Raw genomic sequence first — 26,468 nt, forward strand, 5'->3', positions numbered from 1 at the left:
TAGAACCCGCTAGTCTCCCCCTCTTTAACTGAACCCTAGGCTCATTCATTTTGTCACCATCAGTTTGTTCTTTAGGAACATCAACTCTTGATGGAACATTTTCAGCGGGTATATCATGTCGTATCTGTGAACACATTTGGTAACTGGTTTGCCAAATTATGCAAATGCACAATTTCTTGAATTTCAAGCTCTCTTTGATTCGTATGGGATCAAGGTGTAACAACGACTATGTACACCATGTAATCTCTTTAGGAATTTTTCTAATTCATCCCCCTAACGCTGGAAATTCATCCTCATTAAATGGCAATCGGCGAACCGTGCCATAAACATATCACCAGTTACCGGTTCAAGATACCTTATATACGGCTTGTTCTAACTCTTTCAGAGTTTTATACATTCTCAAGAGCATCTTTAACTCTCCAGGGACTTCTAAATATCAAGATACGACTTGTCCTGCCAGACATATCATTATATTGCATCTAGTTTAAATTTTCTCCAGTGACCTTGGAACAAGCCGTTTTTCATACCTCAAGATCATCTTTAATTTCATTCTCTGGAGAAATATATACCTTGGACTTTTGGTCCAAAAATCTCTAGTTTTTCTAACGAGCTTTATATCGAATTGATGGCCAATCAATTCACTCTACCCTCATACATAGAGGTAGATTCATAATCCTTATTTATATAGCGCTTTTTCATTTTATTGTCGACAATTTATTTTCTTTTTGGTTCCATCTTTTTATCCGTACTGATATGGTTAATCGAGATCTCTTTATCATCATCAATGATTTACCCAGGTACCTGACTATTATATTAGCCATATCAATGGTCTCATCATGATATTCATCCTCTATTTATATTTTTGCTCCTTTTCGAGGACTCTTTGGAACCAAAATGGTCTACCACGTCTTTAGTGTGCCATAGACTCATATATCGTCCTTTTAGGACACTATTTTCTTATTGGAGCATTTTCAGCTGGAATATGAGATTTCTTTATTTCATTAAAATGTCTGGCAGGCATTTTGTAAATGGATTATTCTACGTTTCATTGTAATCCATTTCATATATCTCATTCCATCAGCTTATCATATGCTTCTAGCAAACTTGCGAGCATATTTCTAATTATCTATATACTTTATCCTTCTGGATTGTATATGTCTTTATTACATGCACAACTGCATTACACCCGATCATGGGAATCATCTTAATTGAATTTACTTTATCAAGTTATTTTTCAAGTGCGAACATAATTTCTTAATGTTCCACTCACTGGGATTCTTTAATTCTCTCCCTCGAGATGATGACATTCCATGTCTAAAATCTCGTACTGAATCCCACTCTAGAACTAATAACATATTCAGTTTTCCCATTTGGGATGAATTATGTTTCAAATCCTTTAGAGTGAGATATTAATTTGGGGTCTGCTTAAAGAAATCACATATAATGAACTTGTTTGATGATTCATCACCCATGATGGTTTCCTTTATTTTCTTTATTTTATTCTCTAGTTTTTCAGCATTTCACAATAATGTTGAGATGGCTATATATCAGTAAACTTCAGGTTTACCACTCATTTATACTTTTGCCATCTTTTTTTTATGCATGTCTTTTCATCATAAGCTCTTCTAGAGCCAATAATAATTTTTATATTAATAGATATTATACTTACTTATTTTGGGAGAGGAGAAATATTTGTTACCTTTAGTAGTCATGTACGATGACCCAATATCTGCCAGGTATATCCATCTCCATCCTGAATCTCAAAATCCGATAATTCTCATATCACATCGATATTTTATTTTCATTTTCTGGACCAACCAGAAAATCTGAATCATCAAGATGAGTATTCAAGCTATGAAATATGGTTCGGGCTCATAAGAGACGAAGTTTAATATACTTCCCTTTCTCTTTTTTCTTTTTGATTCTCGATATAGATCGGCTAAATATTGGCATACGACAACTGCGTACCCAATTTTCTTTCTGGCCATATCTATAGCAAACTTTTTCTGTTTGCCTTTTATCACCCTACCACTTTCATTTTCGTGGAAGTTCTCATTATTCTCATAGGGACGGAATCTTCTTTCTCGTCCTCTTCCACGACCATGATAGCGGTTTTAACCGCATCTACACCCTCGTCCTTTTCTAGTATGACCGACTTGATGGTTTAGTATCATATTTTCATTTTTTTTTCAGTTTACTCGGAGGATTTACATCAACTCAGATCCTTTCTTTCAAGGATTTAACTATCAAAGATCTTCTAAATCTTTTCTCATGATACACCTCATCTTATAAACCATCATTGAAGTGGGGTAAAATATCATGGTTTTTCTTTTTCTCATCCGATATCGTTTCAACTTATCGATGATTTCTTAAAGCTCATTTTCTCTCAGGTGCATCTTTGCACCCACTACCCAAGTCTTATAATTATTTCTCGTAATATCAAGGGCATTTATTTTGAGCTTTGCAAATTTTGACATGATAACCGTATCCATAGAATAATAATATATAAAGATGGAAATTTAAATGCATAAATTAAAAGCATAAAATAAATGCATAAATTAAATTGCAGAAATTTAAAGAGCAATAAATAAAATTGGAGGCTTAGCCTACCACATGATCCGAGGAGTCTTAGACTACCATATTGATCATTTTTCAAAATCCGAGGAGACATGGTGTATCATTTTGACTTTTACTTATTTTTTTTATTTTTTTTTGTCATCAACTTTACAGATTCATATTGACTCTGTGAACCACACAGAGAGATATTGATCCATGTGAATTACAAAAGGCGTTTCCTTCCTAGCGCTTCTGGCTAAGCTATCCGCCTTCTTGTTCCGCGTTCTTGGTACATAGATAATCTCTGCACTAGTAAAACTCTCTTTCAGGATGTGTATATCTTCCAAATAACTTGCAAACGCTGGCCATTCTTCTGGTTCCGAAACCATCTTCACCAATTGAGAACAATCCGTTGCAAATGTAACATGAAATTGTCTTATGTTTTTCATGCATTCCATAGCCCATAGTAAAGCTTCCATCTCTGCATGGAGAGGAGTGAGTGAAGCCCGGACATTCCTTGCTCCCATTAGTCCCGCAAATCCTTCTAATGTGATGTACCACCCTTGACCTGAGAAACTTTCATTTTCTTTCCAGGATCCATCAGTAAAACACCATCTTCCTGGAATTGCGGAAGAATATTAGCCTCTATATGTGTCGTCCTCTTTTTATCATTCAATATTTGTGCCTCAGCCCATAGTTTTTATTCCGTTTCCGCCAGTTTAAGGGTATCCATAGGATCCACATCAATATTACTAAATATTTTATTATTTCTTCCTTTCCAGATATACCAAAATATTCAAGCAAACTGATAATCCTCCATTTGTGGGACAACTCTCCAAAAGATATGATCCATATTCACAAATAGAGAGCTTGTGGGGAACATAGCTGAATTTGTTGGGATCTTCGAAAGTGCCCATACCTGAAGTGCAGGGTTATGTAATCGATTCTTCATCTACTCCACATCTTGCACAACATATATCTCCGGGTATCCCTCGCCCAAGCAGATTTTTCTTAACGGCTATGCATCCTGTCACCAATTGCCAAAGAAAATGTTTAAGTTTCGGGGCACACCTTATTTTCCAACAATATGCCTTCAAAATATCCACTGTGGGCCCAAACACTAATGGGGTTTTTTCCTTATCTGGGTATATCCTTTCAACCTTAGCCATCTCTTTTCCATATATCAACTTTTGTACTAGATTAAAAGCATTACGTATTCTTTAGTAATCATCTCAAGATACATTCCTTTGTATTCATCATCTTTCAACTCATCAATAAAATCATATTCATTCTTCAAGTTTATTTACGGGATTCAGCCCACGATTCTCATTCATCTCTCTTGACCTAACCTAAATCTAAGAAGTGAAACCTTGTCTCTCACAGTACCTACCTTTAAAAACTCGAGAAAATAAAGTATTTGGTTTCTCTATCAGTCGCCATAACTGTTTACCAAGCATCGCTGTATTGAAATCAGTGATGTCTTTAAACCCTAAACCTCCATCATCCTTACTGATGCATACTTTATCCCATGATTTCCAATGCATTCCTCTTGTGTTGCCGCCAGGGCTCCACCAAAATTGCGCGACAGCACTAGTCAGTTTTTTTGCAGTAGCCTTGGGTAAACGATAGCAAGACATCACATGATTTGGCAAAGCCGTAATCACTGATTTAATAATCACTTCTTTTCCTCCTTTCGTGAAGAACTTAAAAGTCCAACCATTGACTTTTTCTTATTTCAAGGTCCGAGGAGACTTAGTCTACCATTTTTGACCTTTTTTTTTATTCACGGAGGCAACACCTACCACGTGATCTCTGATCGTGAAGGCATAGCCTACCATAACGATCAGTCGGGAAAAGCAGCGCCTATCATCCCGATAAATAGACGGAGAAGACCTAGCCTCTCACTCCAAAATAATAATAAAATTTAAATAAATTAAATATATTGAAATACATAAATTTAAACATTACCTCGACTGGTTTAAGAACTTTCGGATTGATAAACTTCAGTTGGTCAGAGCTTCGTGCTGATAACGTGTTATAAATTATTCTGCGATGAGATTTATATGTAGAGAAATGTTTATATATATATTATATTATTGTATTCTTTTGTTGGAGAGGAAAATAGAACGAGAGCAAAGTGACTTTCTTCACATTTTCTAATAATTATTACAAGTGACATGAAGTCACTATATATAGGGGAGAATGTCGGTCATTTCTTACCGACTTAACACAAAATGACAAAATTATAAAAATCAACATTATCCTTTAATGGATAATCACAAATATATTATTTTCTAACAGTTTCTTCTTTGTCTCATTGTCTCATGTATGTATCTACGAAAGTTGTAAAGGTTCTCATTAGAATTTAATCTAATCTATAAACATGTGTTTCTTCTTCTCCATGACTTCTCTTCGTGATGAATAAATTCATAACATTCATCACTAATGCATATTAGAAAACCATGAATCACTACTTCATACAAAATATCTTAATCTATTCTAGAGTAGATGTGTGAAAATTTAGAATTATCTTATTTTCATATAAAATGGAATGTGACAAACGGTTTGCGTTATGGAATGTGAATTATTACTTCATATAAAATATTGCTAATATATTATATAGAGTAAATTCTTGAAAATTTAGAATCACCAAATTTCCATATGAAATGGAATGTGAAAAGCGGTGTTATATGGAGTTACCAAATTTTCATATAAAATAAAAACCGTTAATGTTTTTTAAACTTTGATGCTAACAATCTTAACGAGGACAAAAAATATTCCTAAAATTAAGCCAAGAAAAACAGATACGGTTACATTACATTAAAAACTACTTTTCTCTATTAAAAGAAAAGTACAATTTTAATCTACCATAAAAGTTAGTCAATTTCATTAATTACATCTATTTGATTAGTTACATTAATCTATTAAATATATAGCATCTCTAAAAAATTGTTAATAATTATAAAGATATTAATAATAAAGTAATTTTAACTGTAAATTTAAAATTTACTTTTAATTATAACAAAATCTGTTGATAAAAAACTAAGAAAATCTTACTACAATTTTAAATATATTTTTTAAAATTAACGCAATGATTAATTCCCTAATTAGTAATATAATATTATTATCAATTAATTTTAAATAAAATTCTATTATATAACTATAAAATAAAATTCTATGCTATCTCTTATAAATTTTATAATAAGTCTATATTATATTTAAATAGAAGTAATATATGAATTAAATATGATAATATATTAAATTGGTAAATTAACATATTTGTTAAAATTTACTTACATTTAAATAAATAAAAAATATCATTTACTGTATAAAAAGATTAAAATTCGTAAATTATGTAATATTTTTTATACAAAAAGTAAAATTGTTAACATATGTTAAACTTTTATATATACAACTATATATTACCTATTTATTTTATTTTATTTTTGGGTGAAATTTTAAATTTATTGATCACTCAAGGCATTTACAAATAAATGAAAGTTAAAGAATTGTTATAAACTTGCTATGCCCTATTTAACAGAAAGAAAAAGAAAAAATCGTTTCTAAAAATAAATATGACATGGCTACTGAAATTGATGACATGTCTTATAGCTTAATATGACATGGACAATTGTATTTAATGTTAATTTATATTTTTGGTAAATTTTTTAAAATATGGTAATAACTCATATATTACATTTAATGTCAATTTATATTTTTGGAAAATTTTTAGAATATGAGAATAACTCATAAATCATCATTAAAATAAATATATTCAAATATAGCACTATAAATTTCGAAATATAATTTAATTATATATTTTTAAATTATACAATTTTATTACTAAAATTTTCAAAAATGTATACAATTTTTTAGAAACTTATAAAATTTTAATCGTAAAATCATTATTTTCTTATATATCTACAAATTTTATAAATATTTTTTAATTTTAATTATTGGTAATTATGCAACTTTTACAAATTTATTTAATATATTTAATTAAAATAAATAGATAGAAAAATCTATTTAAGATTATAATTTTAAATATATACATGCATATTCTTAAATATAATTTTTATGTTTAATTAAATCAAATTTTTATTAAAATATTGATACGAAAAAGAAAATTTACAATATTAATAAAATTTTATTTTAAATTTTTATTTATATTTATTTGTTAAAAAATATTTTAAATTTTTTTTACGAGACCTCTGGTTAACATGCAAACTCGACCAACCTCTGTTATTCACCAATTTCAATTTTGCGAATAACGACCTGAGACGAGACCTAAGACACCAGTCACACCACTGATAACATCTTTCGGAATGACAGTTCCAAATTACTAACCTTCTTATTAAGCTATTGAATATAAGCAGGCACGTTACACTTGAACTTGAAGAGATGACCAGTAAGTGCAGAGTGTGATAGCCCTAAGACTTCACCTATCTCTGAAGACAACTTCAAGCTACAAAAACCCCCATTACCGTATGCTTTCAGAAGTAACAGCAAGTTTCACCGCATCTATAACGTAACAAAACATTTAAGAATAGAGTCGAGATGGAAACATTCGAATGGTCTTAAAAGAGATAAGGAAACAGAGTTCATCAATTATTTAATAGAGGCTTTTAACGCCTCCAACACACAAACCATGATAAGTTTTAAAGAAAACGGAACTAAAAACGCAGACATTGTTGTTTCATGAAACGACACAGGACAAGAGACTTAAAAGCCACCACGGAGACGCAACACCAAATGAAGAGTCGACTCTTTCTGAATGTTGTAGTCAGCCAAGGTACGACCATCCTCGAGCTGCTTGCCAGCGAAGATGAGACGCTGCTGGTCTGGTGGGATTCCCTCCTTGTCCTGAATCTTAGCCTTGACGTTGTCAATGGTGTCGGAGCTCTCAACTTCGAGGGTGATCGTCTTTCCGGTAAGAGTCTTCACAAAGATCTGCATGCCACCACGGAGACGCAACACCAAGTGAAGGGTCGACTCTTTCTGAATGTTGTAGTCAGCCAAGGTACGACCATCCTCGAGCTGCTTGCCGGCGAAGATCAAACGCTGCTGGTCGGGAGGAATACCCTCCTTGTCTTGGATCTTAGCTTTCACGTTGTCGATGGTGTCGGAGCTCTCCACCTCGAGTGTGATAGTCTTTCCGGTGAGAGTCTTAACGAAGATCTGCATACCACCGCGGAGCCTGAGGACGAGATGAAGGGTCGACTCCTTCTGGATGTTGTAATCAGCGAGAGTACGTCCATCCTCGAGTTGCTTCCCGGCGAAGATAAGCCTTTGCTGATCCGGTGGGATTCCCTCCTTGTCCTGGATCTTGGCCTTGACGTTGTCGATGGTGTCCGAGCTTTCCACCTCAAGGGTGATGGTCTTTCCGGTGAGAGTCTTCACGAAGATCTGCATCTGTTATTCACAAAAACAACAAAGAAATCGCTTTCATTCACAGAACAGGAAGAATCGAACACAACCAACTCTAATAACCAAAATCAAGACGAGATCTATCGGCTAATCTCAATTATATGGCTGCAATAGAATCAATAGCGATAGAACGAAACAACTAATATATCGAAGAAGAAGAAACCAGAATCTAACGTTGATCGTAATAATTATCAAAATCAAAAAGAGATCTATCGGCTGAGCTCAATTATATTTATATGACAGCTATAACCGAATCAAACTCTAAAAACAGAGGACTGATAATGATTGAATGAAACAGCTAAATCGAAGAAGAAAAAAACACGAGAATCATACCTTGAACCGTAGTTCGCGAGAGAGATAAGAGTTGAGAAATTTGTTTATCGATTTGTGAATGAGAAGAGGTGTTTAGGGTTTGATTTATACAAGAGGATGAGGAAGACTCGGTCACGAGAAAGCTATGGCTGTGAAGCAATACCGAATAACAGTTTGACACGTATTAAGATGACGTGTATTAAGCGTTTGTTACACGCAACCTTTTAATGGAAGATAATCTTTTCTTTTCTTTGCCTTGATTTTAGGTTTAGGAAAAGTATATTTGGCTGCATTCTATTTTAACGCCGTTTCTTTACTAACTCCACAACAACCGTAACAGAAGCCGACGCTGTGATTTAACGTATCGTTATGATCGATGCTATTTAATGATTTATCTATTATCATTCTTTTATTTTTAATCAACAATGGAGCTAAAAATACCAATAATTGAACCGTGGGTCCGACTCTGTCTACCCTATTATCTTTCTTTTCTTTCTTTTTCCTTTTTAATGCAAGTGGAGTTTTTAATTAATTTTAAAATAATAGAATCTTCCTGAAAATAGCATAATGTTTTTGATTTTTTAGTGGTTTTGGATATTTTTGCATGATTGTGGTATCAAGTTGGCAAATGGGTTTTTTAGTTTTGAATTTCAAAATTAAGAAATTTTCCTGAAAATAAATGTTTTTCATTTTTAGTGGTCATGCATATTTGCATGATTTTGGTATCAAATTAGCAAATGGGTCTAAAGGCAATGGCCTGGCTCGTATTTAAGATATCGGGCTTATTCAGTCAATGAAAGCCTTATCGAATGATTTTATTTGTTGATAGCTCTACTTACTGGAGTCTGGAGGGGGTTTATGTTGTTTTTCCTAACAGAAGTACGAAAGATGCGTCTGAAAGAGGAAGCTAGACTGGACAAGACGTATTGGTTCTTGAGATTGTTAGTGGCAAGAAGTGTAGGCTACACTGTGTAGCAGTTTCTATTAAATAGATAGCTCAGTTTGTAATCTGGTTACATATGTGTCCTATGTTCTTGTCTACAACAGCTTATGAATTTGGCAGATTATTACTGTGAGGAGTCATTAGATTCAATTTCCAGATGATGATCACCTATAGCTCCGTTACATTTCAGGTGCCTCCATCACCTGGATTGCTCATCATGAACACACCTGAATCGAAACACATTATTAGTCCATGGATTGTCATTCAAAACAGCGATTGTATTCCTTGTTCTAGAGATAATCTTTTGACCAATACTATCACTCCTCGCTAAGATTCTTTCTTATGAAAAAATAACCTCAAAGGTTCAGCACCTATTTGTTTCTTGGAGTACACGCAAAGTTCCAGCCTTTTTAGCTTGTGGATACAAAAAGTATCCCAATATCTGTGGAAGCGAGTTCCCTTGACATGAACAAGCTTTTTCCTTTTTGTTCAACCAGTATTTTACATTTGATTGAAAATCTTTTCATCTTATACCTCTTAATTAAAGATTATCATTAACTTTTTTTTATATAAAACAATTAATGTTTGTCGATTAGATCATCCGATAGCAAAGCCTTTTCAAACACTATTCAAAGCTCAAATGTTACCAAGAAGTAGGTCAATAACAACAAGTTCCTCTTTTTCAGATCAAATGTTATCTTATTAGTAATGTTTTTAGTTGCAGAAAGCTGTGAAAACAAAGACAATTTTGGAAGATAGCAAAAAATTAACTTGAATAACAAAGCTATGATGAGGAGGAAGGAGAAGGTTGTTCAGATCTAAGAACCACCCGAAACACTTCCGTTGAAAATCTCAATCGTATCACCATGATCAACACGGTGCCACCGGAATGACCGGTCATCCTCCATCACATTTTGTTTGTATATAAAGAAATAACCTTCTTGAGGCAGACTTATCTGAAACCTCTGTTGAATCTTAACCAACTCCTTCCTCAGCTCTCCCACGTTGTCACTCGCGTTCACCTCCACCGGAATCTTCATTGTCCCGCTTTTCGGCAGCACCATCACTCTCAGCTTCTTAGGGTTGTTGTTGTTGTTGGTCCTAGCCATCATGACAGGCAAATCTTGACCGTTAATGATCGGTTCTGTTGAGTTTGACGGTGGAGATTGCTCGGTTTTGAGCACTTGATTGTTGTTGCGGTGTTGGTCGGTGCCTGGTGAAGAGCTGATAATCTGTAGATGAGAGTTGTTGAGGATGGCACATTGTTCGATGTCGTGATCGTCTTGGAGGACCTTGCCTTGGAAGAAAAGGGTTTGTTTGGAGACAGGGATACGTTGATACTTTTCGATCTTTTGTTTGATCTCTAGCACTGTGTCCCAGTAACCTAGTTCAATGCAGAACGTTGGGCCTCTTTGTACCTCGAAGAACACATCCATATTGTGATATATCAACAGGTGTTTCAAGATTAATGGAGACTGAGGATGAAGAGGAAAGTAACGTAACGTTAACTTCGGATTTTTTGTAACGATAATTTCCTCATTATGTGTTAACTACTGGACTGACCTATTTTCATGGATTCTTGGTTTCTTTTCGCTTTTTTCTTTTTCTTTCTTAATATCGAAAATGCTATTATCCTTCAGTTTATTTTCATTTGTTTTTTACTTGTTTTTTTCTTGACAACAACATCACTAGAAAAACTAATTATACGAAACAATAAAATTATGTTATAGTTATTGTCTTGGTTTAAATTAAAGTGTTGTGGTTTTTGGATGGTTCGAATCATCATTCCACTTCATGGTTAGGTAAATCCCATGTTCTAAAAATCGGCGTCACTATTCCGTCCCGATTTATGCCAAATCGGTTTAAAAAATCGGATATCCCATTTTTTCTACCTAGACCGTCCAAATGACCACCTAGCCGCCTAATCTTTTTTTTTTATTTTTTTTATATTTTTTAATAATAATTTTATTTATTTATTTGATCTAAAATTTTATAAATATCATTTATATTCATAATTTTGATGAAAATTACACTATATTAAGTTTATATATTCTATTTGTGTGTTTTATACAATCTTAAACATGAAAATGTATTAATGTTATACACAATTAAAGATTAACATGTTTTATAACATAGTAAACAATTTAAAAATTCCGCCCCGCATAATTTTCAATTTATTCTCGATTTTTTCTTTAGGTGCTAGGTCTAACCTGACCGCCTGACTAACGTCTAGCGCGTTCCCGAACAGGGGTAAATCTGATTTATTAACAATAATTGGTTCCAAACTAAAAATCTACCACCTCATCATATAATAAATTTCTCGTTTGTACTTTTAAAACTTGTTTTTGTCCGGTCTTTATCTAAAAAGTCAAGTTTGTCGAGTTGTTTAATTTCTAGAATCATTTATATTTATGGATGAGATCGTTGGAACTATTTTTTGGGGCAACTCGATTATCGAAATAACCGGATTTTGGAGGCATCAGATTCCTTATTATGAGCACTATAAGATAATATCTTCATATATATGTCAAAAAAATTTCGTTTAAATGAGACATGAAAATATAAAGTAGGTGACTTAAAAACCTTGTAAAATTTCAAAAATTTGGCTAAATGTAAAAAGAAGTAAATAACTACTTTGAATATTAGTTTATGAATTTGGATTTTGAGTACGAATTTGTTAGTTGGAACATTTATCTACCCTTGCGATTTTTTTCCAAACGAAACCAGACCGAACCAAAATTTTCAGTTTTTGGTTCGGTTTCGGTTTTAAGTTTGGTAGGATCTTGAAAAATAATTTGGTTTTTGGTTCGGTTCGGTTTTCGATTTTCAACAAAAATTTTTTAAAAAAAATAACCGATAAATTGAACCGAAGTTAACCGAAAACCCCAAAAATAACTTAATTTAACCGAAATAACCGAATTTAATCGAAAATGTCTAATCTTTTTAGAAAATTAGACCGTAATTATGTCTAATTTTTTTAGAAAATTAGACCGTAATGAACCAGAAACCAAAAAAATCAGTTATTTTCAGAAATAAAATTAAAAACTGAAATTAACCGATAACCGAACCGAGATTTATTCGGTTAATTTCGGAATTGGTTTAACCGAAAACCGACGGTTCGGTTCGGTTTCGAAAAATTGAAATCGCAGGGCTAATTTTATCCATTAGTATTTATTATTTTGTACCAAATTTATATTAATTATTTGTGGCGGATTTAATTTACACAAAATAGCACATTATTATTGTTGTGAATTTGGTCAAAAATAATATTGTCAAATTAGTTATGTGATGGATGGAATCTTGAGTAATAATGGTGTTTGACTCAGCTTTACTATGATTCAAGACATTCAACACAAATTAAGAACTCCATAATTACACCTATTTATGTTTGTTGTGGACCTGTGGTATTGCAAAAAAAATTATATATCATAACATCATTATTTGTAACATAACGTAATGATGGTGGTCTTCACTCTTTTTATTTCTATATAAGAGGCTTTATAGAAATAGACATACGAGATACGAACAAGAAACAAATCCTAACTGATTCTCCCATTTTGAATACTTTGTTATTTGTTTTTTTTTTTAAATTAAGAGTACACCACAAAATTTTGGTTCATTATTTTCTATTCTCGAATGTTACACTTTAGCAAAAAAAAATTAACATATGGGACCATGAACTAATATATGTATATGACTAAAATATAACAGCTTTAATAAGTTGTATTTCAGAGGCTTTATACGATTATTCTCAATAATTAACAAAAAAAAAAAACTAACAAAAAAAAAGTTTACATGCATTGTGTTCACTTTACGTAACCTGATTCTTTTCTTCTCCATACACTTCAAGAACTATTTACTTTTCTTTTTCATACATAACCCCCAAACACTCCAAACTTTCCTCCCATACAAAAAAAAACATCCTAGTATACTCAAAGCACGAAATGACACCAGACCGGACAACTATCCCGATCCGGTCCAGTCCCGGGTCTCAAACTCCCCGGTCTCAAACTCAACCCATGAAGCGTCACCATTCAGCTAGCTACTATGCTCACCGGGTCAAAGAAAGTCTCTCAACCCGTATATCCAAATTCATCTGCGCAATGTTCCTCTTGGTCCTATTCTTCATAGGCATCATTGGTTTCATCCTCTGGCTCAGCTTACGCCCTCACCGACCACGGTTCCACATCCAAGACTTCGTGGTCCAAGGTCTCGACCAGCCTACAGGATTCGAGAACGCGAGAGTTGCTTTCAACGTAACCATATATAACCCTAACCAACACATGGGCGTATTCTTTGATTCCATGGACGGTTTCATCTACTACAAAGATCAGCGGGTCGGGTCAAGCCCATTGCTAAGCCCGTTTTTCCAGCAGCCGACTAACACAACGATAGTGAGTGGGACTCTTACAGGAGCTTCTTTAACGGTGAATAGTAACCGTTGGACTGAGTTTAGTAACGATCGAGCTCTAGGCACGGTGACGTTTACGCTTGATATAGTTTCAGTTATTCGGTTTAAACTGTCTAGGTGGATTAGTAGGCACCACAGGATGCATGCTAATTGCAATATAGTGGTTGGACCGAACGGTTTGATCATGCCCAAGTTTAACCATAAACGGTGTCCTGTCTACTTCACTTAGATTGATTGATTTGTTATTTGTTGTTTTATCTTTTGTATTTTACTTTTCCTTTTGATTGATTTTAAATTCTTGTAATTTGGATTTGAGAGTGTATGAAAACATAAGATAATGTTTGGTTACAGAAACTAAGAGTTTGGTTGATGTAATAAGTTATGGTTTCCTCTTGCTCAAAATCTTAGCTTCTACAATCTGCCTTCTCCATTGATGAATTGGTACCTGCAATAAAAACAGATTTTGTAAGAAGAAACAATGTTTTTTAGAAGCAAAAAACAGAGTCTGGCTCTGTTTTAGCTTTTGTTTTAGTCAGACACAGAGAGATGCTTACAGCAGGAAAGCCACCGAAGTCCCCTGGTTCGGTAATGCTTTTGGTAACACAACTATTTGCAGCTAGTCGAACCTATTAACCAAAAACCAAACCGGATATTAGATGAAGAGCGGACAAAATTAATCAACTTGAGAGGAAGACTAACCTTGGATACAATTGAGACATGGTCTCGAACTGCAACACGTCCTCCTAAAACTACATAGTCACCGATCCTACAACAAACATTGTCCAAAAGCTAAAATGTCATGCAATAGAATTATAAAGGGTATTCAGATTCCAGGGCTAGAAGCATTTACTCTGCTGAACCAGCTATGCCTACTTGGCCACAGAGCAAGCAAGACTTGCCAATAACCACATTGTGGCCTATCTGCATCACAAGAAGAAGAAAAAATAATGTTTATTCTCATTTTGCACCGGATCTATGGTGAGTTACAAGATACAGAAATCTAAGACGCACCTGAACTAAATTGTCTATCTTAGTATCATCCCCAATCACCGTTTCTCTCCAGCTGCATAGATTTGTAAAAATTATGGAGATAGTGAACAATGTTATATCGAGTTTTTTTTCAAGGAAATAGTCTGCTTACCTGCCCCGGTCAATGCATGTGTTTGCTCCAATTTCCACACGATTCCCTATCTTCACATTTAAAGCCTAAGGAGAACAAGAAACAAGGGATTACTAAAGAGAAAAAGTGCTACAAATACTAGTGTATTCAGATTCAAGAAAGCAATCTTACTTGAGGCTTCTTCACCATGTTTCCCTGTTCATCCACGTAAAACCCAAATCCTGAACAGTCAAAGAGCAATCCCAATTCTCAGAAGATAAAGGAGGAAAAGCATATTGAGTTACACTCAGAAGTTAAATGCTCTGGTCCATACCATCTTGGCCAACGCAGACTCCATTATGGATGACACATAACTCGCCAATACTACAGTTGCTAACTGAAACATTATACCTGTAGACAAAACCCAGCAAGTAAAAATTCTTACAACATTTTTACTAATAACATGTGCAAGATGTGTAAAGCCAGCAAAACGTTTACCCTATCTTAGTAGAAGGACCGATTTTGACTGATGGTCCAACAACAGTGTTAGATCCTACATGAACCTCGGCACCCAATATAGCTTTTTCGTGAACTACTGCTCCAAACTCAACCAGAGCCGAGGAATCAATTACGGCCGAGCTATGGTATGTTCCTCCTCCATTTCGCCATCTTAGAAACCCTTTGTCAGCATCACCTCCGAGACTTGTCTCTAATCTTTTACAGTTACAAAAGAAAAGAAAAAACACTCACACACACACAAGAAAAGAAGTATCATCAACAACTAATTAATTACAAACAAAAATTCACCATCTTTGGAAATATAAACATGATTCAAGACTGTTAATATGGTATGTTCTTCAAAATCATGAATTACTTTTCTTCAAAAATCTGTTCATCTGGGCTTTTTAACTAACTGTATTCCTCATGATCATGCTGTAAAACTATATCGAACACCTTCTCCTCAAGCATCATAACACAGCATCTTTTCTGAAACTTAATAAAGAGGCATTTGAGAACCACCGCAAGAAGTATCTGTATCATCAACAGCTAACTACATAGCATACAAACAAAAATTCACCATCAATCTTTATGACATAAAAATGATTCGCCATCTAAATGCCATATTCAAGACTTGTCTTCACAAATATGTTCATCTTGCAATTCTTCAAGCATCAGAACACAGCATTTCAGATCTATCTTACTTACACACAAAACTGATAAAGAGAGGTCTCAGATGAAAATTTCGACACATATTCTCAAAGCGACATTACCACAAACACGTGGTGCGCACAGCAACTAGATGAGATCAATGCAAACACAGCAGAACTCGTGTTTTAGAAAGGGATATAAGTTCGCAGTGAGACTCACCCGTCATATGGAGAAGAAGTAACAGTGATGGACTCAGTTGTTTGACCGGAGCAAACGCATAAATTTCGGCAACTAGAGAAAGAGCCTGGTAGCTTCTTCTTCTTCAAAAGGACGCCTTGAGCGGAAACTGAGAAAAGTCTCCGCAAGTTTGTCGCCATAGAAGAAACTGAAGACTGCTTGCGACACGACCAGAAGAAAAGAAAAAAGAAGAAGCTTGTTCGGAAGATCTTGGTTCAGATAATTGGCGACGGTTCTGTCCACTATAACGGCAAAATTGTGGATGTCTAAAACGTTATAGGGGTCTATTTTAATAACACTAAAACTATAGGGACTTAAATGTTAATCTCAAGACTATACTCGCCAAGCCGGCCGCGTTTTAGAACATTATTAATTTGTAAGATTCCCGCAACCTTTGACCAAACAAGATTATTTAACCAACATCATTATGTCAATGATTATTGATTACGACACATCTTGCAAATCTCTGACAGAACATTTTTAGTTTCATTTTCTGAACAAGTCTTACCAATGGATATCGAAGCTTCAAAAGAAAAATCTGATTAAACAATCTTAATTATCAACGACTCAAGAACTTATAATCATAGAAATTAGACCTTAACCTCAATTCCAAGAAACTTCCATGATTAATATCAGGAAACTCAAACCCATTATCTATCATTTTGTAATAATCTCAAAGAAACAGAGCGAAAAACAGAATAATACACTTGTCTTCTTGTTTCAAATCCTCTGTTTCTCTGATCTCAGTGTTCTTCTTTATAATCTTTAACACTGTTTCTTCTGCAACAGATCCAACTTATCTCTTCCACATATGCCCAAACACAACAACATTCACAAGAAACAGCACTTACTTAACCAATCTCCGAACCGTTCTCTCATCTCTCTCCTCTCCAAACGCAGCTTACGCCTCCCGTTTTGATAACGCAACCGCTGGTGATGATAACAACAGAGTCTACGGCGTTTTCCTCTGCCGCGGAGACGTCTCAGCCGAAATTTGCCGTGATTGCGTCACGTTCGCGGCCAACGAAACGCTCCAAAGGTGTCCAAGAGAGAAGGAGACGGTGATCTGGTACGACGAGTGTATGGTAAGATACTCTAATCAAAGTATCGTAGGTAAAATGAGGGTTATGCCTGCTGCTTTCTTGTCCAACACGCAAAACATTACAGAGAGCCAACTTAGCCGTTTCAACGAGTCTTTGGCTGCTTTGTTGATCGATGTCTCGGTGAAGGCGGCTTCGAGCTCGATAAAGTTTGCTACGGAGAGAGCGAACTTCACGGTTTTTCAGACCATTTATAGCCTTGTGCAGTGCACGCCGGACTTGACTAATCTTGATTGCGAAAGCTGTTTGAGACAAACGATTAACTGGTTGCCTTTATGTTGTGATCGACGAATTGGCGGGAGAGTAATCGCTTCGAGTTGTAGCTTTAGATATGAGCTTTATCCGTTTTACAATGAAACTATTACTGCGGCTACGCCGCCACCTAATGTGTCTGCCCCACCGCCGCAGCTTTCTTCCCAGCCTCCAGGTGAAATCTTGAAACGTTTAGAACACAAATCTTGATACTGTATGAACATAGAAACATAGTTTTTGATATTGTGTTTAGGGAAAGGCAAGAGCTCGACAGTGATAGTAACCGCGGTGGCTGTACCGGTCTCTGTCTGCGTGTTACTTCTTGGTGCTGCATGTTGTTTACTGGCAAGAAGAAGAAGAAGGAATAAGCTCAGTGGTGAAGGAGAGGATCTAGGTAAAGTTTGAGCCAATCTTGTCATTTGCTAGTCTAGTTTAGTGTTGGGCATTAAGGATTTTGGTTTGGGTCAGCTCGGGTTATTCGGATTAGCGTGTTTAGGACCTGTTTAGAAACCGAAGATTTTCCGGATCAGATTGGTTTGGGTAGTGTCGGGTTCGGATCGGGTTTCTATTTTTTTATAAAACCAAAGTGGAAAACCAAATTAGAAATAGTTCGTGTTCAAAGCCAAAAACTGAAAGAAATCCCAAAAACCTAAGTTAAACCTGAAAAAACCGAAAGAATTCAGATAATTAGGGGTTTTGGATATTTTTATTTATAAATTACATTAGATATATATAAATTATAAACATTTTTTTATTTTTTTATATTTTGAATATTTGGATACAGTTCGGTTCGGTCCCGGTTTGGTTTTGGTTTTCTAAGTTTAGAGAAATAGAAACCATTAAGGTTTTTTTGTAAATTTCTGTCCTGTTTTGGTTTCCGTTTTTTTCAGCCGGTTTTCAGATTCCGGATAATATGCAGAAGACTAGTCTAGTTTACTGAAAGTTTTTTCTTTGAGATTTTCGTCATTTTTGAATGCAGATGAAGATGGTATTACATCAACAGAAACACTACACTTCCAGTTCAGCGAAATCGAAGCAGCAACAGATAAGTTTTCAGAGAGTAACAAGCTTGGTCATGGCGGGTTTGGTGAAGTGTACAAGGTAACTAAATCTTTGTGATCATAATAACTCAACATACCCAAAAAGATACTTTTGTGTAAAAGTTCACAGTAAAAACCATTCAGGGACAGCTTATTACCGGAGAAACAGTAGCCATAAAGAGACTATCTCGAGGCTCGACACAAGGAGCAGAAGAATTCAAAAACGAAGTTGATGTAGTCGCCAAGCTACAACACAGAAACCTTGCTAAGCTTTTGGGATATTGTTTAGATGGAGATGAGAAGATACTTGTCTATGAGTTTGTACCAAACAAAAGCCTTGACTACTTTCTGTTCGGTAATAATAACCAAATTATCATTCATTTCAGTTCTTTTGCGTTTGTATGATTGTTTCCTTGTATGTAGATACTGAGAAGAGCAGACTTTTGGATTGGCAAAGAAGATACAAGATCATTGAAGGGATAGCTCGAGGAATACTGTATTTACATCTAGATTCACGGCTTACAATCATTCACCGTGATCTTAAAGCGAGTAACATACTCTTAGATGCAGACATGAGTCCAAAGATCTCAGATTTTGGTATGGCAAGGATCTTTGGTGCTGATCAAACTCAAGCCAATACTCAAAGAATCGTCGGTACATAGTAAGAGTTGTTTCTTCTTCTTTTTGTAAATCCAAATCTTTTGATTCTAACAAGTACTCTCTCTAGTGGATACATGTCACCACAATATGCAATCCACGGGCAGTAGTACTCTCTGAAGTCAGATGTTTATAGCTTCGGAGTCTTGGTTCTTGAACTTATAACCGGCAAGAAAAACAGTAGCTTCTATGAAGAAGATGGTCTTGGAGATTTAGTCACATGTGTGAGTGGATATATATACCAATAAAAGAATGTTTCTTATTACTGTTATCAGGAGCAATGAAAAAGTAACTTTGCAGGTGTGGAAGCTATGGGTAGAGAATTCACCATTGGAGTTAGTAGATGAAGCAATGAGAGGGAGTTTTCAGACAAATGAAGTGATCAGATGCATTCACATTGCTCTCTTATGTGTTCAAGATGATTCTTCCGATAGACCTTCAATGGATAACATTCTTGTAATGATGAACAGCTTCACTGTTACTTTACCGATTCCAAAACGGTCTGGACTTCTTCTCCGAACCATGAGACACTCCAGAGTTCAACGTTCAGGAGCCTCTCCATCTGATCAATCTTTGACAAGCAAGTCTGTTGATGATTCTTCAGTCACTATTGTTTATCCTCGTTGACTTTTTCCATGTAGTTCCAACAGTGTTGTGTTTCAATTTATGTGTAACAGAACAATAAGTGTTTACTTATGTCCTATAAGACAACCTGCATCTGGTAACATAACTGATAAAGCTCTGAATAAGAACGATACTGTAGATCAATCAATTTCTCATACAACAATAATAAGATAGCAAGTAGTAGTTTCCACATTCAAATGGAAAGCAAAAGATGCAGAAACAAATCTGCATATGAACTAAAGAGCTTCATACACTAAGTCCAAACCACAATCAGTTATTACAAACCTCTAAAGCAATTGCTTTTGTGTTATACATCTCAGAGAAACTCTCAACAGCACTAGTCTTTAACCGTAACTGAGGCGATTGTCGATAAGTTTTGAGGAAGTTTGTCTTCGAGGTATCCCAATCTCACATGCGTTGACTCTAGCAGCAAACCTAAGAGAACAAAGGGACTCTCCAGTAGAAGTTGGATCCGGTGATATGTTAACAAACATTAACGTCTTTGAGTCACCTCCTAAACATGGCTGTTAAGAAAATGAATCTCCTTTATTAGAATGATCCAGATAGACTCAATATATGTGCAGAATGATTCAAGAGTACTAATGTAATCTAACCTGCAGCAGATATGTCAACTTCGAGTTTCTGAAAGGAACATGGTCCTCTTTCTTTGCCAAAGAAAATATAACATCACTCAAAGCAGACAAGCTTTTGTTTATTGCCTGGTGAACCAAAGATTAGAGCGTTAGTGCATATACTCCACATGAATAGCCTGAAAGACTGTAACTTTGAATCATGAAAAAGCAAAAACCTGTGTCTCCTTTAACCGCTCTCCTGTTGCTCCACTCTTTGAGAGTCGCTCACTTCCAGCAAGATCAATCAAGTTAAGAACACCTTGTACCTGCTGTTCAGTGCTCTGAAATACGAGAGAGCATTGATGTTAAAGAAGAGTTTCAAAGTGAGAAATAAAAACAACTAGAGAGACAGATATTAACCTCATTCACACCAGAAATCCGAAGAGTAAACACGAAATGACTCCTCGAGGACTGCTCATTCATGTGGGTCTTTCCAACGGACCTACAAATGACTCCTCAGTGTTACATTCAGCTTTGTAAAATGTGGTGACAGAAGAATACAGTGTAACATTGTTCTCAGAAAGCCACATCATTGTATACTACTACCTACTAATGTAACACTTGAATGTCGGATACGGGAAATGATAAAAACAGGTCTTAAAACTGAAGACAAACCTGCTCTGAGCAGCTTGCTGCAAGAGTGAGGAAATTTGACCAATGCTGCATACATCTATTATAGTCAAGTCACTGACATGAGTGTTTCCATTAACATCATGCGTGATTGCATACTGTCTCCCAGTGGTGTTACTGTCTCCTCGCACAGACTCTATCGCAATTGTTCGGTTTGTAGTAAGCAAGTCCCTTATGGACTCATTGTAGATCTCTAACATCGAGACCTACAAATGAACTTAAAATAAGAAACAATGCTAGCAATGAAAGCATTAAACAAATGTTAAACCATTCTGGGAGAAACCTGTACCTGCATCTTGTATTTCCAGCCTTGTGCACTAAGAGCCTGACTCGTTTTGAATATTTGTTCAAGTGATCGAGGGATCAGTCCCTTCTGCTCTGGCGCTTCAGGCCTTCCCATCATGGTATAGGTTTTGCCAGAACCTGTTTGGCCGTATGCAAAAATACATACCTATGTCCACAAAGATTTAAGAAAGGCATATGTCAGAAGATCAGTAAAAGTGTTGTCAGCTACAACTACATACGCACAATAACCATGATTCAACAAGATAGTCAGAATAAAAAGAAAACAAACCTTGTAGCCATCCAATGCGCTTTGTACAAGTTGAGAAATTTCAAAGAATACTTCCTCCTGAGAAGCTCCATGGTCGAAGACCTTGTCAAATGTGAATGGATGTTTGTTACCTGAGAACACAAATAGAGCACAAGGCATGGCAAACGAATTAATGTCTAGGACGGGCATATATTATCCTACTTGAGCAACCGAAAATTAGGTGAGTCGCTGAATTTACCACTTTGGACAACATCAATGCCTCTGCCAAGAGATTCAGATGATGTAGGGTAAGCAATGACGCTGGCCTCTTGGCGTCCTCCATCATCGGGTAGCAACGGGCGCACTCGGCAGAACACACGTATGTTTCCTTTCAGTTCCTAAAATAAAAGCTTTGCTTAGCGCATATAGAGAAAGCTGCTGGAACTTAACATGCATGTTGCTAAATTATATTTACTTACAAGAATGGTGTTGTGAAGCTTCTTCCTCAACACCTCTCCTTCAAGAAGTTGACGTTCCGTGTCTGCAAGGCGGTCTTGCAGCTCACGCATACGTTGTTTTTGATCCCCAAATTCTGTCATAGTAAGAGACATAGATGCATCTACCATCTGTCGAAAGGAAATAAGAAATGTCAGTGTCTGAAAATTGGCATATCACCCATCCAAAGTTGACCACACCATTACCTTTAGCTTTTCTTTAGCAAAAGTTAATTCCTGCTCCAACATTTTTATACGCTCTTTTTGCAACGCACATGTTTCCTGCACCATAAGATTGGCATATTCAGACAACTGTATATAAGACAGAGAGGCAAAATTTCTACTTCTGAACTAACCTCCAACGATCCTGATTTTGCAATCAAAATGTCCAGTTCATGAGATGACTTTCCAACACTCTCTTTATACTTGAGTATCTCATCAGCCAGCTTCTGTGATTGTGCAACCTGGCGATCACGATCATCTCGGACTTGTTGAAGCTCACTCCGAAGGTTCTTGACTTCAGTCAGCAATGACTCCTTTTGTTTAACTGCTTCATCTTGAGTAACCTTTATCACAGAGGGAAAGAGAAACAAACTAAGAAACAATTAAATCACTAACAATTTAAGGCATGCAGTAGATGAAGGATATTTACTCGGCTCGATGCTAGTTGATCTTGTAGTGATTTACTGTGACCCCTTAGTGTAGTAAGGTTCTCCAGTATACTCGACTTTTCTTTTTCAGCACGAGTCTGTGCCTCTCGAACTGCTTCAAGATCAGTCTGAAGTTTGGAGTTATATTGTTGCAAACTTGTGTTGTACTCTTGCAGCCTTGTGTTGATATCTTTAAGGGTCATCTCCTAGACATCAGAACAATTCATTTAGCACAACAGCTCGAAGATTATGCAAAGAGCTAATCCTCTGAGTTACATAGATGATGTACCTTATGCTTGCCAGCCGTTATCTCTTCTTTCGCTTTGTCAAGCTCTCCTCTGAGAGAATCTCCAAGCTTTTCAGCTGCAACTCTACTTTCCTTTTCTCTTTTGTGGTTCTCAATTGCATCCTAGTGATCATAATCAATAAGGAGAAACCAAACTTAATAAGAGACTCTTTGGGGAGATAAGCTGCACCAATGAATAATCCTTACCAATTTGCTCAGCTCCTCCTTTGAGAACTTCTCCTGTAGTGACGCTATCTTCTCCTTCATCTCCGCTATAGTTGCTTGTAGTTCTTCTTCTTTGGTCTTTGCATCCAACTCTACAAGTAATTTAGGAACAACATCAGCATTCAGCGACAAGAAAAATGATGTACAGACAAGGATAACGCAGGAAACTAAGTCACCTTTCTCACAGAATCTTTTCTCTGCTGATTCCAGAGAAGAACGAAGATTTTCCTTCTCCTGAACATGGGTTTCGTCCACTTGTTGGAACCATTTAACACAAACCTTAAGCCTTCTGATAATATCAGTCATCTGCTCAATTTTACCCTACAGATACCCCCAAAGGAACGTTATTTTCAGTGAAAAAAACAGCAAAAGAATAAACTCCTCTATCTTTAACAAAACCAACCTTAGTATCAAACTTCCCAGCTTTAGCTCTCTCGTTAAGCAAAGCCAAGACTTCATCTTTAGTAAACTCGACTTTACTGCACTCCTCCACGCTTCCCACATCGCTGTTGGCCGTAACATCTTGTCTGTTCACTGTGGAAGGAGCCTGTCTTCTAGCAGTACCACCTTGCGTCTCCACTTTCCTTCGTCTATCAATAGGTATACTAGAGAGCGGCTCCCTTCTCTGCAAAAAATGGTTCAGAAAAACAAATCAATCGCAAGGACCCAACTATCCTCAACAAAGTATCAGTGTGGAATTTCAAAAAGACGTTGACTTGATTTGATATGCCATAGAGCTAAACCCTATTTTCAAACAATTAGGGGTAAAGATCTCTCCATCTACGAACAAAAGATGTAATATTTAAATCACAATCTAAGGAAAACACAAAAGAAAAGGCTTACGGCGATTGGGCTGCGAGGAGCGCGATTCTGATTACGGATCGGCATCTTCCGACTCTGGATCCGAGCTAGGCGATTGAAGCCAAATGAAAGAAGATTTCTTCCTGAAACCTCCGATTGAGTAACAAGAATCTCGACAGAAGTTGTTTCTTCTCAGTTAGAGAGCCGATATTAGGTTTCGGCCCTTTTTGTGATTTGGAGAAGGATGAGAGAGAGAGAGAGGAGGAGGAGCCTTTGTTATTTTGAAAGTTTGAAAATAGATCTTGAGAATAATTGTAACGTTACTCTTGGTCCTCTATATGCTTATTTATTTATTCCACTAAATACTTTAAAAGGTATGGGCTTTATATGGACTATAATCTCGGCCCATCTATGTTAAACTAATCCGTAATTTTCTTGGTTTTTTAAAAACTTGCGCGCTCCTTAATTTGAATTAGTTTAGTTAAATTGGTATTTTAATCAAGGCTATTCCACGTGCAAATCACACTCCTGGTGCAATCTATCTCAATCCTACGTGGCGATACTGAGAATCAGAAAGACACGTGTCAGTATAATAGTGGTTAAAACCATATCCTAGTTATCTTAAGGACAAGATGCATCAGATAAGGTGTTCCTTGTCACATAACCAAATGACCACTAGATATTATTATAACTCCAAACAAATCTCTTCTAACAATTATTCCAAGCAGCAGACAAAAATGGCTCAAGCAATGACTTCGATGGCTGGTTTACGTGGTGCGTCTCAGGCTCTCCAGACCAATGACTCAAACCGTCTGAGCATCTCTAGAGTCACGGTTGGGTCTAAGAGAACCGGGCTTGTGATCAGGGCTCAGCAGAACGAGTCGGTGCCGGAAAGTAGTCGCCGGTCAGTGATTGGGCTCGTTGCGGCTGGTTTAGTCGGTGGCTCGTTCGTTAAGTCTGCCGTCGCCGCTGAAGCTCTTGCTATTAAAGTTGGTCCTCCTCCACCTCCTTCCGGTGGTCTACGTAAGTAAAACTCTAATCGAATTAAGTTTCACACTTAAACCAAATAAATGTCCGGTTCAATCGGCGATTTTGGTTTAAAATTGATTTGGTATCTTGGTGTCTCAGTTCCTTAATTGTGTAAAAAAGAATATTTCACATTATCGTCGAAATACTTAATAATCCTGATATTTTCTGATTGGTTTAACCAAACAATTGTTGGTTTTAGGTTTACCGAAAAAGAGTCAAACCATTTAAACCAAATAAAAGTCCGGTTAATAGCCGGTTTATATATTAGTCGATTTGGTTTCTTCGTCTCTAACACCCTTAGTTGTAAAAATACGTACAGATCTATTTGGTAAGGTTTCGGTTTGCTTCGGTTTTGGGTTGTATCAAAATGTATCTGTGATTTTTAATTAAAAAGGATCTGAGTTTTGGTTCGTTTTACTATATTTCGGTTTGATTCAAATGCAATTTCGGTTCATTTATCGGTTCTTTAATTGATTGTGACTTTGACATGTGTGTGCGAGAGAGCAGCTGGAACAGATAACTCAGACCAAGCCAGAGACTTTTCACTGAAGTTGAAAGACAGGTTTTACATACAGCCATTGTCACCAACAGAAGCTGCAGCTAGGGCCAAAGAATCTGCTAAAGAGATCATCAACGTTAAGACTTTGATCGACAAAAAAGCTTGGCCGTACGTTCAAAACGATCTCCGTTTAAGAGCATCGTACCTCCGTTACGATCTTAACACCGTTATCTCCGCTAAGCCTAAGGAAGAGAAACAAAGCCTCAAAGAACTCACCGGCAAGCTCTTCCAAACCATTGACAACGTAAGTTATTTTTCTAGGGTTTTGTTTTTTACTCGTTTCTTGGTTAAGAAGTAATAGTTGTTTCTTATGTTTGGATTGATCTGAGATTGCTGTTTTCGTGATTTTTGTGTTTGTGGAAGCTGGACTATGCGGCGAGGTCAAAGAGCAGCCCGGATGCTGAGAAGTATTACTCAGAGACTGTCTCGAGTTTGAACAATGTTCTTGCCAAGATTGGTTAAGGAAGAAAGATTTGCTCCGTAATGTATTGTTGTTTTTATTACTATCCAAGTACTATTGTCTTTCTCCTGCTCTTTCTTTCTAATCAAATTGCTTATATCTAATTTCAGTTTTAGCAAAGTAAACATAGAATCAATTCTTGGTCTGTTTTATTTTACAATTGAATTAGACCAATTGAATTTATCAACGAAAAAATAACGACAACGAACAATATAATTTGAAATACTATATAGTCAAGGTAAGTGTGATTAGGTCAAATGGTTGACACTTAAACCATTAAGCAAGTTTTTGTATATATATACTTGGTAATCGTTCACTTTTTTATCTTAGTTTTCTTCCTACTCCACGAAATATTCTAAACTG

General features: G+C 36.0%; 7 protein-coding genes across 13 annotated transcripts; 3 read left to right on the plus strand and 4 right to left on the minus strand.

The window, feature by feature from the left end:
* Nucleotides 1-7,110: 7,110 nt before the first annotated feature.
* On the minus strand, nt 7,111-8,539 carry LOC106317863 (polyubiquitin 11). Its single transcript, XM_013755653.1, has 2 exons — nt 8,317-8,539; nt 7,111-7,968 (listed from the first exon to the last, which is right to left on the minus strand). Exon 2 carries the CDS (start codon nt 7,966-7,968, stop codon nt 7,279-7,281), a length of 690 nt encoding a protein of 229 aa, XP_013611107.1. The 5' UTR covers nt 8,317-8,539; the 3' UTR covers nt 7,111-7,278.
* Nucleotides 8,540-9,942: 1,403 nt separating this feature from the next.
* Nucleotides 9,943-10,792, minus strand: LOC106317278 (polyubiquitin). The gene has a single exon (XM_013755120.1). It carries the CDS (start codon nt 10,672-10,674, stop codon nt 10,057-10,059), a length of 618 nt encoding a protein of 205 aa, XP_013610574.1. The 5' UTR covers nt 10,675-10,792; the 3' UTR covers nt 9,943-10,056.
* A 2,342-nt stretch (nt 10,793-13,134) lies between these two features.
* LOC106313554 (protein YLS9) lies at nt 13,135-13,997 on the plus strand. Its single transcript, XM_013751399.1, has one exon. The coding sequence runs from the start codon at nt 13,183-13,185 to the stop codon at nt 13,876-13,878; it is 696 nt and encodes a 231-aa protein (XP_013606853.1). The 5' UTR covers nt 13,135-13,182; the 3' UTR covers nt 13,879-13,997.
* On the minus strand, nt 13,918-16,368 carry LOC106313553 (probable UDP-3-O-acylglucosamine N-acyltransferase 1, mitochondrial). 7 transcript variants are annotated; one of them, XM_013751392.1, is made up of 10 exons: nt 16,117-16,368; nt 15,247-15,462; nt 15,083-15,159; nt 14,941-14,990; nt 14,791-14,855; nt 14,661-14,712; nt 14,500-14,570; nt 14,349-14,415; nt 14,204-14,275; nt 13,918-14,094 (listed from the first exon to the last, which is right to left on the minus strand). In XM_013751392.1, exons 1-10 carry the CDS (start codon nt 16,272-16,274, stop codon nt 14,029-14,031), a joined length of 894 nt encoding a protein of 297 aa, XP_013606846.1. In that variant the 5' UTR covers nt 16,275-16,368; the 3' UTR covers nt 13,918-14,028. The 7 variants fall into 7 exon arrangements, with proteins under 7 accessions (XP_013606846.1, XP_013606849.1, XP_013606851.1 ...); XM_013751395.1 differs by lacking the exon at nt 13,918-14,094 and adding an exon at nt 15,623-15,735 and having other exon boundaries at nt 14,135-14,275; nt 15,247-15,457; XM_013751397.1 differs by lacking the exon at nt 13,918-14,094 and adding an exon at nt 15,623-15,741 and having other exon boundaries at nt 14,135-14,275; nt 15,247-15,457.
* A 28-nt stretch (nt 16,369-16,396) lies between these two features.
* LOC106314594 (cysteine-rich receptor-like protein kinase 25) lies at nt 16,397-19,978 on the plus strand. Its single transcript, XM_013752443.1, is given in 8 exon segments — nt 16,397-16,407; nt 16,814-17,661; nt 17,740-17,880; nt 18,466-18,587; nt 18,671-18,881; nt 18,950-19,187; nt 19,254-19,407; nt 19,493-19,978. Coding segments are annotated over 8 exon segments (2,043 nt in total). The 3' UTR covers nt 19,811-19,978.
* LOC106319340 (kinesin-5) lies at nt 19,939-24,376 on the minus strand. Its single transcript, XM_013757632.1, has 17 exons — nt 24,100-24,376; nt 23,660-23,881; nt 23,433-23,577; nt 23,239-23,348; nt 23,035-23,154; nt 22,748-22,951; nt 22,452-22,661; nt 22,303-22,377; nt 22,081-22,227; nt 21,861-21,999; nt 21,644-21,753; nt 21,359-21,520; nt 21,055-21,275; nt 20,800-20,881; nt 20,616-20,720; nt 20,422-20,526; nt 19,939-20,331 (listed from the first exon to the last, which is right to left on the minus strand). Exons 1-17 carry the CDS (start codon nt 24,142-24,144, stop codon nt 20,152-20,154), a joined length of 2,382 nt encoding a protein of 793 aa, XP_013613086.1. The 5' UTR covers nt 24,145-24,376; the 3' UTR covers nt 19,939-20,151.
* Nucleotides 24,377-24,738: 362 nt separating this feature from the next.
* Nucleotides 24,739-26,230, plus strand: LOC106319244 (oxygen-evolving enhancer protein 3-2, chloroplastic). Its single transcript, XM_013757521.1, has 3 exons — nt 24,739-25,080; nt 25,594-25,889; nt 26,009-26,230. The coding sequence occupies exons 1-3, from the start codon at nt 24,795-24,797 to the stop codon at nt 26,105-26,107; spliced, it is 681 nt and encodes a 226-aa protein (XP_013612975.1). The 5' UTR covers nt 24,739-24,794; the 3' UTR covers nt 26,108-26,230.
* Nucleotides 26,231-26,468: the final 238 nt, after the last annotated feature.

The sequence above is a fragment of the Brassica oleracea genome, chromosome C9 (genome assembly GCF_000695525.1).
Source record: "Brassica oleracea var. oleracea cultivar TO1000 chromosome C9, BOL, whole genome shotgun sequence".
Classification (NCBI taxonomy): Eukaryota; Viridiplantae; Streptophyta; class Magnoliopsida; order Brassicales; family Brassicaceae; genus Brassica; species Brassica oleracea.

What these genes read in the sequence shown, in the direction of transcription:
- LOC106317863 (XM_013755653.1), bottom strand. Translation starts at nt 7,968, where the DNA reads ATGCAGATCTTCGTGAAGACTCTCACCGGAAAGACCATCACCCTTGAG.
- LOC106317278 (XM_013755120.1), bottom strand. Translation starts at nt 10,674, where the DNA reads ATGGATGTGTTCTTCGAGGTACAAAGAGGCCCAACGTTCTGCATTGAA.
- LOC106313553 (XM_013751391.1), bottom strand. Translation starts at nt 16,274, where the DNA reads ATGGCGACAAACTTGCGGAGACTTTTCTCAGTTTCCGCTCAAGGCGTC. An exon ending in AGTCTGCGTTGGCCAAGATG is followed by an intron (nt 14,991 to 15,082) that starts GTATGGACCAGA and finishes TTGACTGTTCAG; the next exon opens with GATTTGGGTTTTACGTGGAT. An exon ending in AGATAGACAATTTAGTTCAG is followed by an intron (nt 14,571 to 14,660) that starts GTGCGTCTTAGA and finishes CTTGTGATGCAG; the next exon opens with ATAGGCCACAATGTGGTTAT.
- LOC106319340 (XM_013757632.1), bottom strand. Translation starts at nt 24,144, where the DNA reads ATGCCGATCCGTAATCAGAATCGCGCTCCTCGCAGCCCAATCGCC. An exon ending in AGCTTCACAACACCATTCTT is followed by an intron (nt 22,000 to 22,080) that starts GTAAGTAAATAT and finishes CTTTTATTTTAG; the next exon opens with GAACTGAAAGGAAACATACG. An exon ending in AGTTGACATATCTGCTGCAG is followed by an intron (nt 20,332 to 20,421) that starts GTTAGATTACAT and finishes TTTTCTTAACAG; the next exon opens with CCATGTTTAGGAGGTGACTC.
- LOC106313554 (XM_013751399.1), top strand. Translation starts at nt 13,183, where the DNA reads ATGACACCAGACCGGACAACTATCCCGATCCGGTCCAGTCCCGGGTCT.
- LOC106319244 (XM_013757521.1), top strand. Translation starts at nt 24,795, where the DNA reads ATGGCTCAAGCAATGACTTCGATGGCTGGTTTACGTGGTGCGTCTCAG. An exon ending in ACCTCCTTCCGGTGGTCTAC is followed by an intron (nt 25,081 to 25,593) that starts GTAAGTAAAACT and finishes GCGAGAGAGCAG; the next exon opens with CTGGAACAGATAACTCAGAC. An exon ending in TCTTCCAAACCATTGACAAC is followed by an intron (nt 25,890 to 26,008) that starts GTAAGTTATTTT and finishes TGTTTGTGGAAG; the next exon opens with CTGGACTATGCGGCGAGGTC.